We start from the raw sequence: 17940 nt of genomic DNA, 5'->3' as shown, positions 1-17940 counted from the left end.
AGTACAGAGGGATCTGGGAGTCCTAGTGCATGAGTTTCAAAAAGTTAATATGCAGGTACAGCAAGTGATTAGAAAGGAAATAGAATGTTGTAATTTATTGCAAAGGGAATGGAATATATACGTAGGGAAGTTTTGCTTCAGTTGTACAGGGCATTGGTGAGACCACACCTGGAGCACTGTATATAGTTTGGTCTCCTTATTTAGGAAAGGGTACAATTGCTTTAGAAGCAATTCAGAGAATGTGCACTGGACTGATTCCTGAGATGAGGGGGCTATTTAATGTGGAAAGGTTGGACAGGTTTTCACAGCATTTAAGAAGCCTCACAATATTTAAGAAGTATTTAAATGAGCACTTGAAACACCATAGCACACAGGGCTACAGGCCAAATGCTCAAAAATGGGTTTAGAATAGATAGGTGCTTGATGGCCAGCACACACACGATGGGCCAAAGGGCCTGTTTCTGTGCTGTATAACTCTATGAGTGGGTTGGGTCTGGATCCATTGGAGTTTAGAAGATTGAGAAGTGATCTTATTGAAACATATACGATTCAGGGAGCGTCTCGACAGCATAGATACTGGGGGTGTGTTTTCCTTTGTGGGAGAGACTAGAATTAGGGGATGTAGTTTAAAAATAGGGAGTCTCCCATTTAAGACAGAGCTGAGGTGAAACTTTTTCTCTCAGAGTGTCGTTAGTCTGTAGAATTCTCTTCTCCAGAGAGCGGTGGAGGCTGTGTCATTGAATTTATTTAAGGTTGAGTTAGATAAATTCTTGATTGACAAGGGAGTCAAAGGGTATAGGGGGTAGACAGGAGAGTAGAGTTGCGGTTACATTCAGATCAGCCATGGATAGGCCAAGGATTTGTTGCAATTTCCTCGTTGCTCTTGAGGAGGTGATGGTGAGCTATCTTCTTGAACTGCTGCAATCCATGTGGTGTAGGTACACCCAAAGTGGTGTTAGGAATGGAATTCCCAGTTTTTGACCCAGTAACAGTGCAGGAATGGCGATATAGTTCCAAGTTAGGATGGTGTGTGGCTCGGAGGGAACCTTGCAGTTGGCAATGTTCCCATGCGTCTGCTGCCCTTCTTCTTTTACCAAGGTGGTAAAGGTTGTGGTTTTGGAAGGTGTTGTCGAAGGAGAGTTGCTGTCATGCCCACTTGCTTAATTTCTATCATGCCTCTGTCACATTACATTCAATTCTCTCTCAAGCATCCTACTGATGCTTGGCCTAATTGTCCGACTCCTCTCAAATGACTTCTGACCCTCCGAGCTCCTTTGTTCCTTCTTCCAGCTCCTTGCACCAGGAACAACGGCTTTAATTTTATTGTTGGCATTTAGATTTCTGTCATCAGCCAGGAAAGGCATAAACATTATTTAAACTTATTTTTTTGGCTATCAACTGCCTTTAACCATGAGGTTCCCTGTCAGAAGCCATCTGTCTGATTTTTACTGGGCTGTTAGCTAAGCTTTGCCCACAGATTTCCCAACAGTGAACAGTCTTTGAAATTTTTCTTTGGCAGCCAGCCAATCCCTTTACTGGTTCCCGGTTGGAAACGGCCTTTGAAATTTTTACTGGGCTGTCAGCCATCCTCATCTGTATGCGGCTGAGGTTTCTCCCTCTGCAATATCATTTTTAATTCATGAAACCTGCCTGTTTATTAATTCATTTTCAAAAGTTTGATTTTGTGCCTTATTGCGGACTTCACAGAAACACAGAATTGATACGATGCAGAAGGAGGCCATTCGGCCCATCGTGCACTCTGAGTGAGCAACTCACCTAGTATCATTCCCCCACCTTCTCCTCGTAACCCTGCACATTCCTCCTTTCCAGATAACAGCCTAATTTCCTTTTGAATGCTTCAGTTGGACCTGCCTCCACCATACTCTTAGGCAGTGCAATCCAAAACCTAACCACTCACTGTGCAAAAAAGTTTTTCATCATATAACTTTCACTTATTTTGCTAATAACTTCAAATTTGTGCCCACTTGTTCTCGATCCTTCCATGAGTGAGAACAATTTCTCCCTATCTACTCTGCCCAGATCCCTCATGATTTTGAATATCTCTATCAAGTCTCCTCTCAGTCTTTTTTTCCCTAAGGAAAGCAGTTTTAACTTCTCCAATCTATCTTCATAACTGAGGTTCCTCATCCCTGGAATAATTTTCATGAACCTCTTCTGCACCATCTCTGATGCCTTCACATCCTTCCTTAAGTGCAGCACCCAGAAGTGGACACAATACTCCGAACTAGTGATTTATACAAATTCATTGTAACTTCCCTACTTCCCTACTCTTGTACTCTATGTCCCTATTAATAAAGCCCAGGATACTATATGCTTTATTAACTGCTCCCTCAACCTGTCCTGCCACCTTCCATGATTTATACACATATACACCCAGGTCCCTCTGCTCCTCCACCCATTTTAGGGTTATATCCTTTATATTGTCTCTCCATGGTCTTCCTACCAAAATGCATCACCTCACACTTCTCCGCATTGAACTTCATCTGCCACCTATCTGCCCACTCCACCAACTTGTCTATGTCCTTTTGAAATTCTACACTGTCCTTCTTGCAGTTTACAATTCTTCCAAGTCTTGTATCATCTGCAAACTTTGAAATTGTCCCCTCCACACCAAGATCTAGATCATTAATATATATCAGGAAAAGCAAGTTCCCTGGGGAACTCCATTACAAACCTTCCTCCAGCAGGAAAAACATCTACATCCATTAATCACTACCCTCTCTCCTGTCGTTCAGACAATTGTGTATCCATATTGCCACTGTCCCTTTTATTCCATGAGCCACAGCTTTTCTCCCAAGTCTGTTGTGTGGCACTGTATCAAACATCTTCTGGAAGTCCACATACACTATCCACAACATTGGTCTCATCAACTGTCTCTGTTACCGCTCAAAAAACTCCAGAAAGTTAGTTAAACATGATTTTCCCTTAAGAAACCCATGCTGGAATTTCTTAATTAACAGTGTAAATATTAATTTTGTCCTGAATTATTGCTTCTAATAGTTTCCCCACCACTAAAGTTAAACTGATTGCCTGTAGTTGTTGGGCTTATCCTTATGCCCTTTTTTGAACAAGGGTGTAACATTGGCAATTCTCCAGTCCTTTGGGATCACCCATGAGACTAAGGAAGGTTGAAAAATTATGACCAGTGCCCATAATTTCCACACTCACTTCCTTCAGTATCCTTGGATGCATCTCATCTGGTCCTGGTGTCTTATCAATTTTAAACACATAACCTACCCAATACCACCTCCTTTTCAATTTTAAACCCATCTAGTGTCTGAATTGCTTCCTCTTTTACCATGGCCTGGGTAGCATCCTCTTCCTTGGTAAAGACAGATACAAAATATACTTTTTTTTTGAAAAATACACTGTATTCGTAAAATATCTGGAAGAACATCACAAAACATTTCTAAATCACCATCACAAAAAGTACAATCAGATTCAACTTTTACACATGGATCACGAGGTGCTTCAATACAATCAATGAATATTACAATCATTTCAATATGGTCATTATAGACAGTCAGCAGTCAGACAGTGCAATGGTATTGGAGTTATCAACATTCATCATGTTGCACTCTGAGGTGCTTCAATCCAATTATAATACAATTAGTATTCAATGCATACATTCATTGTGAGCCATACAGCCCGAGGGGTCTATACAATTCCCAGTTCCTCAGTGCACCGTGGCAGAAAAGTCTTAGACATCGACCTTTCCCCATTCTGCTGGCTGCCCCAAGCTTTAGTGCGTCCCTCAGCACGTGGTCCTGGACCTCGGAATGTGCCAGTCTGCAACACTCGGTCGGGTACAACTCTTGGCACTGGAAGACCAACAAGTTTCGGGCAGACCAAAGAGTGTCTTTCACCAAGTTGATGATCCTTCAGCTACAGTTGATGTTTGTCTCGGTGTGTGTCCCTGGGAACAGCCCGTATAGCACAGAATCCTGTGTCACAGGACTGCTTGGGATGAACCTCGACAGAAACCACTGCATCTCTCTCCAGACCTTCTTTGCAAAGGCACAATCCACAAGGAGGTGAACAACGGTATTGTCCCCACCACAGTCACCTCGAGGGCAACGTGCCGAGAAGGTGAGGCTCTTGGCTTGGAAGGATCTGACAGGGAGGGCTTTTCTCACCACCAGCCAAGCTACATCTTGGTGCTTGTTGGAAAGTTCTGGCAATGAGCCATTCTGCCAAATGACTTTGACAGTCTGCTCGGGGAACCATCCCACAGGATCCACCCTCTCCTTGTCCCGCAGGGCCTCTAAGACGTTACGTGCCGACCACTTGCCTGATGGACTTGTGGTCAAAGGTGTTTCTCTGCATAAATTTTTCAACGAGGGATAGGTGGTACAGCACGGTCCAACTACTTGGAGCATTCCACGGCAGCGTGGCCAGACCCATCCTTCGCAACACCGGGGACAAGTAGAACCTCAGCACGTAGTGACACTTGGGGTTTGTGTACCGAGGGTCTATGCACAGCTTGATGCAGCCACACACAAAGGATGAGGGCGATGTTGGGCATGTTTTTTCCCCCCTTATCTAGAGGCTTGTACATCGCGTCCCTGCGGACATGATCCATTTTCGATCTCCAGATAAAGCGAATGATGGCTCGGGTGATCACCATCGCGCAGGAGTGTGGATTGGGCCAGACCTGCGCCACATACAGCAACAGCGAGAGTGCCTCATGCCTGATGACCAGGTTCTTACCTGCAATGGTGAGGAAGCATCACTCCCACATGCCCAGTTTTCTGTGCACCATAGACACTCACTCCTTCCAGTTTCTAACGCATGCCCTGGTCCCTCCGAACCATATCCCAAGCACCTTCAGGCCATCAGCCCTGACGGTGAAGGGGACAAAGGATCGGTCAGCCCAGTTCCCAAAGAACATGGCCTCGCTCTTCCCACGATTTACCTTGGCTCCCGAGGCCAGTTCGAACTAGTCGCAGATGTCATTTAATCTCAGCTATGCCCTCTGTCTCCATGTGTAAATCCCCTTTTTGGTCCCTAATTGGCCTTACTCCTCCTTTTACCACCCATTTACTATTTATGTGCCTGTAGAAGACTTTGGGATTCCCTTTTATGCTAGCTGCCAGTCTCTTTCCATATTCCCTTTTTGCTTCTCTTATTTGCTTCTTCACATCTGAACCTTCTATATTTAGCTTGGCTGTCAACTGTATTGTATACTGGAGATCTGTCATAAGCACATTTTTTATTTAATTTCTACCTCCTTTGTCCTTTTTACCCGAATCATCTCCCATCGTTCAGCTGCAGTTTTTCCTGCCAATCTTTGACTCCAATTAATTCAGCCCAGATCTGTTCTTATCCTGTTGAAGTTGGCTTTCCCCCAGTTAAATTTTCATTTTCTGGATTGTTCTTTGTCCTTTTCCATAGTCAGCCTAAATATTATGCTATCCTGATCAGTGTCCCCTAAATGTTCCCCCACTGACATTTGATCCATTTGGCCCACCTCATTTCCAAGAACCAGGTCTAGCAATGCCTCCTTCCTCATTGGACTGGAAACTTACTGCTGTAGAAAATTTTCCTGAACACACTCTAGGAACACTTTCCTCTTTCACCCATTATACTACTACTCTCCCTGTCTATATTTGGGTTATCAAAGTCCCCCATTATAAATACTCTATAATTTTTGCAGCATTCTGTAATTTTTTTTTTCAAATTAGTTCCTTTACACCCTTCCCACTAGTCGGTGACCTAAAGACTGAGCAATGTAATTGCACCTTATTTGTTCCTGAGCTACAGCCAAATGGATTCTGTCCTTGATCCCTCTGGGACATCCTCTTTCTCCAGTGGAATGCTCTCCTTTATCAATTCTGCCACACCTTCCCCTTTTCTTTCTTTCCTATCTTTCCTGAACACCTTATATCCAGGGATATTTAACACCCAGTCCTAACCCTCTTTGAGCCAGCTCTCTGTTATAGCCACAACATCATATTAGCTAATGGCAATCTACGCTTGTAACTCACTAGTCTTATTGAGTGAGACTCTGCCACTCTGTGCATTCACATACATGCACAGTAACCCTGATTTAGAATCTGCTACAGCCTCCTTTACTCTGACCCCACCTATTGGGCAGGATTTTTCACGGAGCGGGTGGGTGCGCGCCGGACCTGCTCGAGTGTAAAACGACACGCGATGATGTTGGCCGAGTGTCTTGACGTCATCGGCCAGCAGGCGTGTGCAGAATCGGCAGCGCGCCTGCTGCCAATTAAAAGGCCTACAAAGGCCATTAACAATATAATTGAATTGAATTTTTCGCTGCCTGTCCAACCTCACAGTTGATGGGCAGGAGAAAAGGCCAAGCGACCTTTGCATTTTTCGCGAAACCTTGGGTGGGATTCGATCCCTCATTTAAAAATAAATTTTAAAATTTCATCCTAATTTCTAACATGTGACAGAGTCACAAGAGGGGACATATTTTTTTAACATTTTTAAAATTTTTATTTTTAATTTTCAAAACTCTTCATCTCTCTGAGGCAGTTCTGTGCACACTTGCACACACTTGTGCTCATGTGCGAACTTGCATGCTTGCGCCCCGCCCCCCCCCCCCCACCCCCCTCCCGACACAGGCAGCACTGAGTGCTGAAGCGTGTGTTCCACGCTGGGCGGGCCTTAACTGACCTGCCAGAGTGAACTCATGGTCCGGCCCTGATGGTGGGCGGTGGGTGGCTTTCAGCCTGCCCCTGCCAAGCCTCCCGCCAAGGGAAAAATCCTGGCCGATTATTCCCAACCCTAGTCCTGTCTATCTCTCCAAGTATTCTGTGCTCCTTGTTACTTCTCTCTATCATCCCCTGGTTCCCACACCCTCGCCGAGTTAGTTTAAACCCTCCCCAGCAGCACCAACAAAAAAGGAACTCTGTACCGGTTTGGTTCAGGCACAACCTGTCTGGTCTATACGGATCCCATCTACCCCAGGGCTGCTTCCAATGTCACAAGACTTTGAAGTCCTCCCTCCTGCATCATATTTCCAGCCACACATTCATCTGTTTATCCTATATTTCTGTACTCGCTTGCACATGGCACTCAGAGTAATCGGAGATTGCTACCTTTGAGGTTCTGCTTGCTAATTTCCTACCTAGCTCCCTAAACTCAGACTGCGGGTCCACATCCCTCTTTCTACCTACGTCATTGGTAATTAATGTGGACCATGGCTGCTGGCTATTCACCCTCCCCCCTCCGGGTGCTCCGCAGCCGCTCAGTGACACCCTTGACCCTGCACCCATGAGGCAACACCTATCCTGGATTCACGTCTGCAGCCACAGAAATGCCTGTCTATTCCCCTAACTATAGAATCACCCATCACTATTGCTCTTCCAGTCTTTCTTATATCCCCACTGTGCAGCTAAGCTACCCGTGGTGCCATGAACTTGGCTCTGGCTGTACTCTCCAGATGAACCATCACTCTTGTCTGCATTCAGAACTGAAGACTGGTTGGAGAGTGGTATGCATTCAAAGGACTCCTGCTGTACCTGCCTGTTCCTTTTTGATTGTCTGGTGGTCACCCCTTCACTCTCTCCCTGCATTTTCTTAAGCTACGGGGTGACCATATCTATAAACGTGCTATCCACGTTACTCTCAACCTCATGGATATTCCACTGTTGCTCAAGTTCCACAACCTGGAGCTCAAGCTGCTGCAACTAACGACACTTTCTGCACAAATGGCTACCCAGGACATGGGAAGTGTCTTGGTGTCCCCACATAGCACAGGGTGAGCACTCTTGAGGCTGGAGCAGCCTTACCATTTCTCTATTAACTGATAACCTTGTGACTGTGATTAAACATTACTGCTGATAATAAACCTTACAAATATTAATAAAGCTTTATCAACACCAATAAATCTCACTACTATTAATAGACCTTAGCACCATTGATAAATCCTACCAAAACTTAGTACACCTTACTGGTGGTAATGAATCTTAGTTATAAATCTTATAAAAGCTTACAATTATAATAAATTACCTGAGTTTTGAAAGATAAATGAGAAAAATAGTCACCAACCAATCACTTACCTGTTTACCTGTGATGTCAGTCTTTGACTTTTCTCAGAACCCGGTCAGTCATTAGACTGGCTGGTTCTCCGTGCCCTTTTTAAACTGAATCTCCCCCGCTTTCCACACCCTGTTTAAACTGAAGTCCCCCCCCTGCCCCCAGCCCCCTCACCGCCGCCGCCGCTCTCTGCGCCCTTTTTAAACTGAAGTCTTCTGAAGGACTGATTCCATCAATTTATTTGGTGCAATTTTGGCCTATTCTGACCAATTCAAAGCAAAAAGTGTTCTCCCCCCCGCACCCCCCCCCCCCCCACACCATTGCTAATTTTATTCAGTTAACTTTCTCTGTTTTTGCTTCACTGTTCTCCTAAATGGCCCTGCAAATTATATCCTTCCACACATCATTGCATTTCGCATTCACCACACACCATCAAACTCTCTCTCACCCCTAACTTTCCTCTGCTGCTTTTCTCTGACATTTCACTGCTTCCCGTTACTCAACTAGTCATTCTATGATGCCGCCCACTCACTTCCATTTCCCGCTCATCACCAGCAACCTCATTCTTTGTTCCTCCTTCTGCCCTAATGTTTTGAAGGGCCACAGATCAACCCAGCCTTCCTAACCTTCCCTCTCCCCCCATCACACATCCAACTTCTTGATCACGTAAAGCCGAACCCCATCCTGTTTATAATAAATCTGCCATTTACACACCATGTCACAACTCCCTGCCATATGAACCACTCACAGTCAGATACTTGTTAACAAAAGCACAACCACCTCCCACAGCACAAACTGATACTGTCTCACACTATTCAAATATAGCAACAAAAATGCCCCAAGGAGCTTTGTAGAGATATAATCAGACTGCGAAGGATGCCAAGCTAAAAAGACATTAGGAGTTGTGATGAGAAGCTTGGCTAGAGAGGCAGCCTTTAAAGAGGGTCATAAAGAGAAGAGAGACTTGAAGGCAGAGATACTTAGGGGAGGAATTCCCAAGCATGAGGCCTTGGAGGTTGAAGGCACTGCCATCAACGGGAGTGTGAAAGAAGGAGTGATGTGTAAGGTTATGGGCCATGACAACACCCTGGCAGTAGTACAGACTTTTGTTCCAGAGCTAGACATGCCCATATCCAAGCTGTTCTATTACAGCCACAACACTGGCATGTAATTGACAATGTGGAAAATTGCCCAGTAGTGCCTGCCCAATCCAGACAATCACCACCCTATCAGGCTACTCTCTTGATCATCAGTAAAGTGTGGAAGGTGTTGTCGACAGTGCTATCGAGCAGCACTTAGACAGCAATAACCTGCTCACTGCTGCCCACATCCTGTGAATGAATAAAAATAAAATGTCCCTTCAACTGGCAGTGAGTGAGATCCCTGTGGATGTGTGATGGGTTTGTGAGCCTGTGAGCTGAGAGTGATGAGAAGAGTGACTTATCATGGCGGAACGGAAGAGTTCATTGATCCTCTTTTGGCACTGGGTGGCTGCCTGCTTTTGCAGGGCATTGGCACTGACCACTGCTGCCACCACCTCCCAAGTTGGACTTGTCACCTTGCTTGCTGGTATGTGCCTGTAACGGGGGTAGCGGACTTCATAGTGGGCCACTGCTGGCTCCAGTAGGCATCCAAGGGGGGTGTCGCTAAATTTGGGAGCAGCATGTTTCCTTTGGCAGCCATGACTTTGCAACAGCTCCTGATCCTTTAGAGAGTGCTGGCTCTGTGCAGGGGCGCCCTATAGATATGGTGCCTGGATTACTGAAGGCTTGAGGTGACAGGGGGGGCAGGTGAATCAGAGGCCGCCCCACCAGTGATCCAAGTGTATGCATTTTCAGTGAGGGGGGATGTGCCAGGAATAGGATGATATGACGCAAAAATGCACCATTGCAGTCGGTGGGTAAAATGTCCTTTCTCCCACTCATGACCACACTTCATGCAAATCTGGGACGATAACACACAATTTTTTTCTTCCTGATGAGATTGTTTTCCACTCATTCTTGTTTTCCAAATTTCTTTGGACCAGACTGCTTTCCAACTGGAAGGATGGGGCTAGTGACGTTCAGATACGCTAATGCAAATAGCATTCTATAACTAAACACCATCAGCTGTGTCAAAGCATCTCTTGATCTGAAACTTCTCAATATATACCGTAAACCATGGCATATGATTTGACCTGGTGTCTAAGATAACTCCAGTTTTCACCCTGCATTCTTATGTTTTACTTATCGGTGCCTCATAACTGGGTGCAAGGGATCAAACAGATGATAAGGGTGAAGATGTGTTGTGTAGCTCTGTGGGAGTTTAAGACATGCCTACACCTTGCATCGGATGCTGATGACATTTCAAAATGGCGACCAACCACACGCAGATTCCACTTTTATACTCATCGCATAAGTCGGTATCCCATTTTGGAGAGATTTTTTGAGGCTTCAAAGGTTGACTTATATGCCGACATCTATGGTACTTGATGTAGAAACTTGGTAGCCTTTCTGTCTACAAGTGTCCTGACAAAGAGTTTTCACCTTTGCACCAAATTAAGTAGTATTTGACTGCGTCAAAGATGTGTAAAGTTGCTCTTTAGTACTGAAATGTTCTTGTGTTTCATTTCCTGTTTCACAGAATTGACTGGCTTCAGCAGGGGAGTAGGGAACTGTTTGGGACCATAACTGAGGATCAGATCTACGTCCTAGTTGACACCTCTCAATCCATGAAAGATAAACTGGAGTTGGTGCAAAGAAAGATCTTTCAACTCATGCAGGTTTGTTCTGACTCTCATAAAATTTTATTTCTGGGTTAAGAAGCTTCCTTTCACGAGCTACCGATTATTAGCTCAGTGATTTGGCACAGCGCAACACCTCATGACAAATCCTGCAAATTTTCTACACATAACCTAATATAGTGAGACTTGTTGCCCGATCTACAATTTTCTACTGGATAGTCCTAGAGGCAATGAAAGTGCCCATTTTTAAGCAGATTTGTGTGACAAACCACTTGCTGCAATAGATCGCTTATTCTGCTGATTACTAGTTCCAGTCAGTTAAAACTGCTTCTTAAGGTAACTTAATTTGCTTTGCCAGATTGTGATGGGAATTCTGCTTTCGCTGGAGAAGCTATACCCCTGACACAGCTCCACAATAAGGCTGTTATTTATAATAAACATCTGCGCTGCAAATGATACAAATGAATTGTTCTGAACCAACACCAGGGTAAAGAAGGCTAATTTCTGCAGTGCGTCTATTTAAGCACATGGGGCAGAATTTTACGACTGTGGAATTTTACGGTCCCGCCGAAGCCATTGGAGTTTTGAATGGCTGGCCGTATTTTAAGGTGGGCGGTAAAATTCCGCCCCGTGTTGCCTTCCAGCATTAACTGCTGCCAGAATTGACAACCCTGAATGCCTGTGTATTCCTCCTTCTGTCATTCACTATTACCCTTGTTTTAAGCAGTGTCGCCATTAGATTTTTCTGCTTTCAACATCTGCACTCTTCCATGTACATTGTATAAGGGTGCAATAGCTCAAGCACAGGAATATTTAATCGTCAGACGGTTCCTCTAAACCTGCCTTCCAGCCCTTAGATTTTAACCCATTCTGTTAGCCCAACACCTTATACATATGTTCCAGCCCTCATTGTAATATCCTCCATGGGATGAACACATTTTTAATGCTGTAGTCAGGTGTATATTTATGTTTACGGTGAATATTTCATAATACATTGGGGCATTGGAACCTAAGAGGATCCTCTGTGGTTCCCATATTCATTAGATTTCTGTCCATTTGGCTTTCAACTTTTGCGTACTTGCTGGCTCGCTAGAACAGTATTTCTGTTGCTCTCCATTCATTAAAAAGTCTTTCGATGATGACAGTCCTACCTTCCTTTGGGTAGTCCCCTCTTTTAGAAGTTAGCACATGGGGACCCTGGAAAATTGTCAACATTCGATGAGGGGACCCACACAGAAATGTTTGAAAACCACGGCCATTAAATTTCACAATAAAACACAATCTGCACAGTTTGGAGGAATTATATACTTGAGGGCCTAATGAATCTGTGCTGGAGGTATCTGGGTGTCAGCAGTTTAAATTACAGTTGTTAAAATACAACATAGTCATTAAAAAGCATCTTAACAAATGTCTTTGAATCTACACATCAGCCTGTCCTTGCGAAGATGAGAAAAAATGTCAAGGTTGGTTGAGTAAAGGGCTTTTGATCAAGTGAAGCTTTTTGTTCTTGTACCTGAATTCTCCCATGTTAGCTACCAGAATTTGGAAGCTCCTAACTTTTCACTTTATTAAACAAATTGATGTAGTCTTAAATAATGATTACATTTTAGCATTCAGGCTATCCTGAATGGTCACAAATCCAAACAAACAGATTTCACTAGAATAGAGAGTAGTACGTTAATAGGCGAAGTTGAAGTAAGGGAGAAGTCTAAATCAGGGTTACTATGTACGTATGTGAATGCACGGAGCATAGTAAATAAGATTGGGGAGTACAGGCACAGATTGCCATGTGGAAATATGACGTTGTGGCGATAACAGAGACCTGGCTCAAGGAAGGGCAGGACTGGGTGTTAAATGTTCCTGGGTGTTCAGAAAGGATAGGAAAGGAAGAAAAGGAGGGGTGGCGGTATTGGTTAAGGAGAGCATTGCCGTGTCGGAGAAAGAGGACGTCCCAGAAGGTTCAAGGACAGAATCAATTTGGCTATAGCTAAGGAACATAAGGGGGCGGTTACATTGCTCGGTTAGTCTATAGGCCACCAACTAGTGCGAAGAATGTAAAGGAGCAAATCTGCAGGGAAACTACAGAGAGATGCAAACATTATAGAGTTATTATAATGGGGGACTTTAATTACCCAAATATAGGCTGGGACAGTGGTAGTGTAAAGGGCAGAGGGGGCAAGAGTTCCTAGATTGTGTTCAGGAGAATTTTCTATAGCAGTACGTGTCCAGTCCAACAAGAAAGGATGCACTGCTAGACCTGGTTCTTGGAAATGAGGTGGGCCAAGTAGGTCAAGTGTCAGTGGGGGAACATTTAGGAGACAGCGATCATTGTATCACAAGGTTTAGGATGATGGTAGAAAAGGACAATGTGAAATCCAGAGTAAGAATAATTAACTGGGGGAGAGCCAACTTCAATGGGGCAAAAACAAAGCTGGGCTGGATAGACTGGGACAAACTGGAGCTGAAAAATGGGCTACCTTCAAAAAAGAAATGGTTCAGGCACAGTCGAGATATATTCCCTCAAAAGGGAAATGTGGGACAAACAAATCCAGAGCTCCCTGGATGAAAAAGGAGATAGAAATTAAGATAAGGAAAAAAAGGTGTGCTAATGACAAGTGTTAGATAGAAAATACAATTGAGAACCAAGCTCAATACAAAAGGTTCAGAGGAGAGCTGAAGAAGCATATAAGAGAAGCAAAGAGGGTTTATGAGAAAAGACTGGTAGCCAACATAGCCAAAGTCATCAGTAGACACATAAGTAGTAAGAAGGTGGTAAAAGGAGGAGTAGGGCCGATTAAGGACCAAAAAGGGGATTTACAAATGGAAACAGCTGAGGAGTTAAATGAATACTTTGCATGTCTTTACCAAAGAAGCAGATGCTACAAAGGCCACAGTAACAGAGGAAGGAACTCTGTCACCAGAAGGGTTCAAAATTGATAAGGAGGAAATGTTGAATAGACTGTCAGTAACTTAAACTTGACAAGGCACTGGGACCGGATGAGATGCATCCAAAGATATTGAAGGAAATGACAGTGGAAATTACAGGGGCACTGGCCATAATTTTTCAGTCTTCTCTAGACTCAGGGCAGGTATCAGATGACTGGAGAATTGCAAACATTACGCCCTTCTTTAAAAAAGTTTGTAAGGATCAGCCCAGCCATTACAGACTAGTCGGTTTAACTTCAGTGGTGGAGAAGCTTTTAGAAACAGTTATTCGGGATAACATTAATAGTCACATGGAAAAATGTGGGTTGATTAAGAAGAACCAGCAATGGAGTTCTTAATGGAAAATCATGCTTAACTAACTTGCTGCCGTTTTTTGAAGGGGTAACAGAGAGGGATGATGAGAATGATGATGTTGATGTGGTGTACATAGACTTCCAAAAGGCATTCGACATGCCACACAACAGACTTGTGAGAAAAGTTATAGCTTATGGAATAAAAGGGACGGTAACAACTTGGAAACAAAAGTGGCTGAATAATAGGAAACAGTGAGTAATGGTTATGGATATATTTTGGGCTGGAGGAAGGTTTGTAGTTGAGTTCTCCAGGGGTCGGTATTGGGACCCTTGCTTTTCCTAGATCAAAATCTTGGTGTGCAGGGGACAATTTCAAAGTTTGCAGATGACACGAAACTTGGAAGCACTGTAAACTATGAGGAGGACAGTTGGTGGAGTGGACAGAAATGTGGCAGGTGAAGTTCAATGCAGAGAAGTGTGAGGTGATTCATTTTGGCAGGAAGAACGTGGAGAGACAATATAAAATAAGGGATACAACTTTGAAGGGTGTGTAGGAGCAGAGGGACCTGGGTGTGTATGTGCATTAGTCATTAAAGGTGGCAGGACAGGTGGAGAGAGCAGTTAATAAAGCATACAGTATCCAAGGCTTTATTAATAGCGGCATATGGTATAAGAGCAAGAAGCTTATTGGAGAGAGTGCAGAGGTTTACAAGAATGGTTCCAGGAATGAGAAACTTCAGTTATGAAGATAGCTTGGAGAAGTTGGGATGGTTCTCCTTGGAGAGGAGAAGGGCAAGAGGAGATATGATAGAGGTGTTCAAAATCATGAGGGGCCTAGGTAGAGTAGATAGGAAGAAACTGTTCCCACTTGTAAAAGAATCGCATATGAGAGGGCACAGATTTAAAGTAATTTGCCAAAAGAAGCAAAATGTGATATGAGAAAAACTTTTTCACATAACAGGTGGTTCAGGTCTGGATTGCACTGCCTGGAAGTGTGGCGGAGGCAGGTTCATTCGAGGTGTTCAAGAGAGCATTAGATGATTATTTAAATATAAACAATGTTTATAAGGGTTATGGGGAAAGGCAGGAGAATGGCAATAAGTCATAATACTCATTTGGAGAGCCGGTGCTGACACGATGGGCTGAATGGCCTCCTTCTGCACCATAACAATTCTGTGATTCTGCGAATCTAACTTATTTTACCACTGCCACTTAAATTAGACTGTAATGTCATTTCTCTATGGCATCTGCCATTTGCTTAGGGATATCATCTAACACTGTGGAGAGCTCTTGGTTTTTGTGACAGTATTTTAAAAATAGTAGAAATCACCCACTTATTTTTTAATTTGTTTTATTGGTCTTCTCTGCAATTGATAATGTACAAAACCTAATTAAATTGTATTTCTGGTTACACGACCATGACATTTTTTGGAGCAAACCTCAAATGTTGCTATGTGGTCAGCTGGTAAAGGGCAACAAATGTGATAGTTTTGCCCCCTCAAATATCCATGTACCCATGCTATACTTGGTGCTGTATCTGAAGGCCCAAGCCACAATAGTGGTGAAATTTGACCTGGGAGGTAGTACATACCAGGCGTTCAGGATTCAGCACTCATTTTACATTCTGCTCAATTTTCTCTAAGGGTGTAAAGCCAGCTGCTGATCTGCTATCAGCGTATGCTAGTGCCCAAGACAATGTCAATCCAATGGCTTGTAATGGAGGAACTCCTGAATGCAAATGTCAACTAAAGCTGTAATTTGAGTCTGCACCTCTGAGTGCGTGAAGAAGTGAATGCAACTATCAGGGCTCGATTATCCTGCAGCATGTATAACATAACATGGATTTGCATCCTTTAAGGCATATTTACTGGAATATTTACTTCACTCAGGAGCAGCTTCAACACAAGGCCAAATTCAATTTCGTGAAGTTTGATTCCAGAGCTGAGCCCTGGCAGGAGAAGCTGGCAGAAGTAAATGAAAGCAATCTGGAAAAGGCATGGTCTTGGGTTAAGGAACTTCAGGTATACACATTTACAAATATCCTAAACATCTTCCTCAGTACGAGTCCAATAGCGTGTCCCCAGTTCCACATTAGGCTGTGCGAAGTCAACAGTTGTGCAATAATAAAACCTCTAAAAATTCACCCATAAAGTGGTTTTTAGAGTTTGAGCTGTGGTTTGAAAATTGCAGGGTGGATAGCACCCAGGAGACCAAGGGAACTCCCTGGACTTTTCCAAATAGTGCCACTGGAAACTTTGCACCCACCTGAGCAGAAACTCAGGCCTTGGTTAAAACATCTCATCCAAATTCTGCAATATAGCACGAATTTGGTACTCCCTGTACACTGAAGTGTCAACCAAGATTGTTTGCTGAAGTCTAAGGGGAGGCTTGAACCCACATTTTTCTGTTTCAGTGGTCAGAATGGTATCTTCATGTTGGGTTTTTGGGAGTTAGAAGACAGTTAATGAGAGGCCATATTTACTTTGTGGGTTTTAGCAGAACAGGGATCTTCTTGATGGGATAGTGACGTGTGTTGTAATTGAACTATTGTGTTAACTGTTAGGGCACTTATTACCAGAACTAATCCTACACACATATAACAGCTTAAACACCTTTCTTCTCTTTTTCTTGCTTACCTCCTTCTGTTACTTAAGATCATTAGTTAAAATCAAAGTTATTTTAAAAACCATTTTCTCCTCAATGGCCTGCTGTACTGGGCTTCGCACAATTGCAACTGAGAGGGTGGGTAGCTGTTATAGTCTGAAACCCCTGCTACTGTCTCTCTGAGCTGACCATTTTCCTCTCTCCTGCCCTGACGTTGCCAATGCCAGTCTTGAACCAACCACTGAGAGGCTGTGTGACAGTAGCCTGGGTTGAGCTGATTTGCTGTTTTTCCATCCATTCTATTTAATGACCTGTTTCTGAATCCTTGTTCATGCTGCCAGTTAAATAGGGTATGGCGTTTAGTGTCACAGGCCATGAGCAGTGATTTTAATTCAGATTTTAACATTTGTTCCAGGACCACATGGAGAGTGATGTTAAATTCTGGTTCTTCACATTTTTATTTGAAATGGAACTGATTAAATTAGCCTTGGCTCAAGCCCCATCCTGATATACTTTGCTCTTTGGATTGTTAAAGTTGTTTTAGAAATTTAAATTCTGTGATATTTTCATAATTCATTCACAGATAATTGGCCACACTTATTCTTGATTGCTTTGGAGATGCATTATTCAACAAGTGGCTTCCATTACTTAGCAACTGAGGATTAACATATAACTCATAATACCATAAATAAAGTACCCAGATATTAGTTTGAAGTTGTACAATGATTAAAATGTTTACTCCTTCATAAATGAAATATTCTTTCAGTTGTCCCTTCATTAATATGTAGATGATAACATTTAGTTTATGGTTTAATCTTAATTTTTATTGGATAAAGCACAAACAGTAACTGTCATGAGATCATATAATTAGCTTTGAACTGTGTACAGTGTAGGATTTGTCTGATGGGCTTGAGATGTGTTAGTTATTTGATGTTTTGTGTGGCTATGTCGTCCCATCTGTCTCAGAATTAATCAAAGGATTAATACGGTAGCAGTTAGTGAACCGAAATTAGTCCCATGATTGTTGCACAGTGCAGTTTCATTGTTCTTTTTTAGGCAGAAAGATAAATATACCTTTAATTCTGTAATGTACAGAATTCAATTTTCTTCCCATTTCTCATGAAAGCACTGACTTTTGTTGACCAACAGTTCCACAGTTTCCAACTAATTGACCATTCTTCATATCTGAGCCTATTTGGTGGATGATGGCAGACTATTTGCTTGATCCTATACCCTCATCTGACTTTCAGACTTGTGCAGGTTCCAGCCAGTGATGATGGATAACAATCGTGAGCAGAATTCTAAGATTATTTTCCCTGTGCCTTGCCTGGGATGCTGGAGAATTGA

At 43.2% G+C, this 17940-nt stretch overlaps 1 protein-coding gene across 1 annotated transcript in view; it reads left to right on the top strand.

The window, feature by feature from the left end:
* Positions 1-17940, top strand: part of LOC121283860 (von Willebrand factor A domain-containing protein 3B-like) — a 330503-nt gene that overhangs the window by 81347 nt on the left and 231216 nt on the right. Inside the window, 2 exon segments of the mRNA XM_041198660.1 lie at positions 10651-10789; positions 15879-16010. Coding sequence (XP_041054594.1) covers positions 10651-10789; positions 15879-16010 — 271 coding nt within the window.

This window comes from Carcharodon carcharias, chromosome 11 (genome assembly GCF_017639515.1).
Source record: "Carcharodon carcharias isolate sCarCar2 chromosome 11, sCarCar2.pri, whole genome shotgun sequence".
Taxonomy (NCBI): Eukaryota; Metazoa; Chordata; class Chondrichthyes; order Lamniformes; family Lamnidae; genus Carcharodon; species Carcharodon carcharias.
The sequence above is the reverse complement of the archived record's forward strand: the minus strand, read 5'-3'. Positions and strand labels throughout refer to the sequence as shown.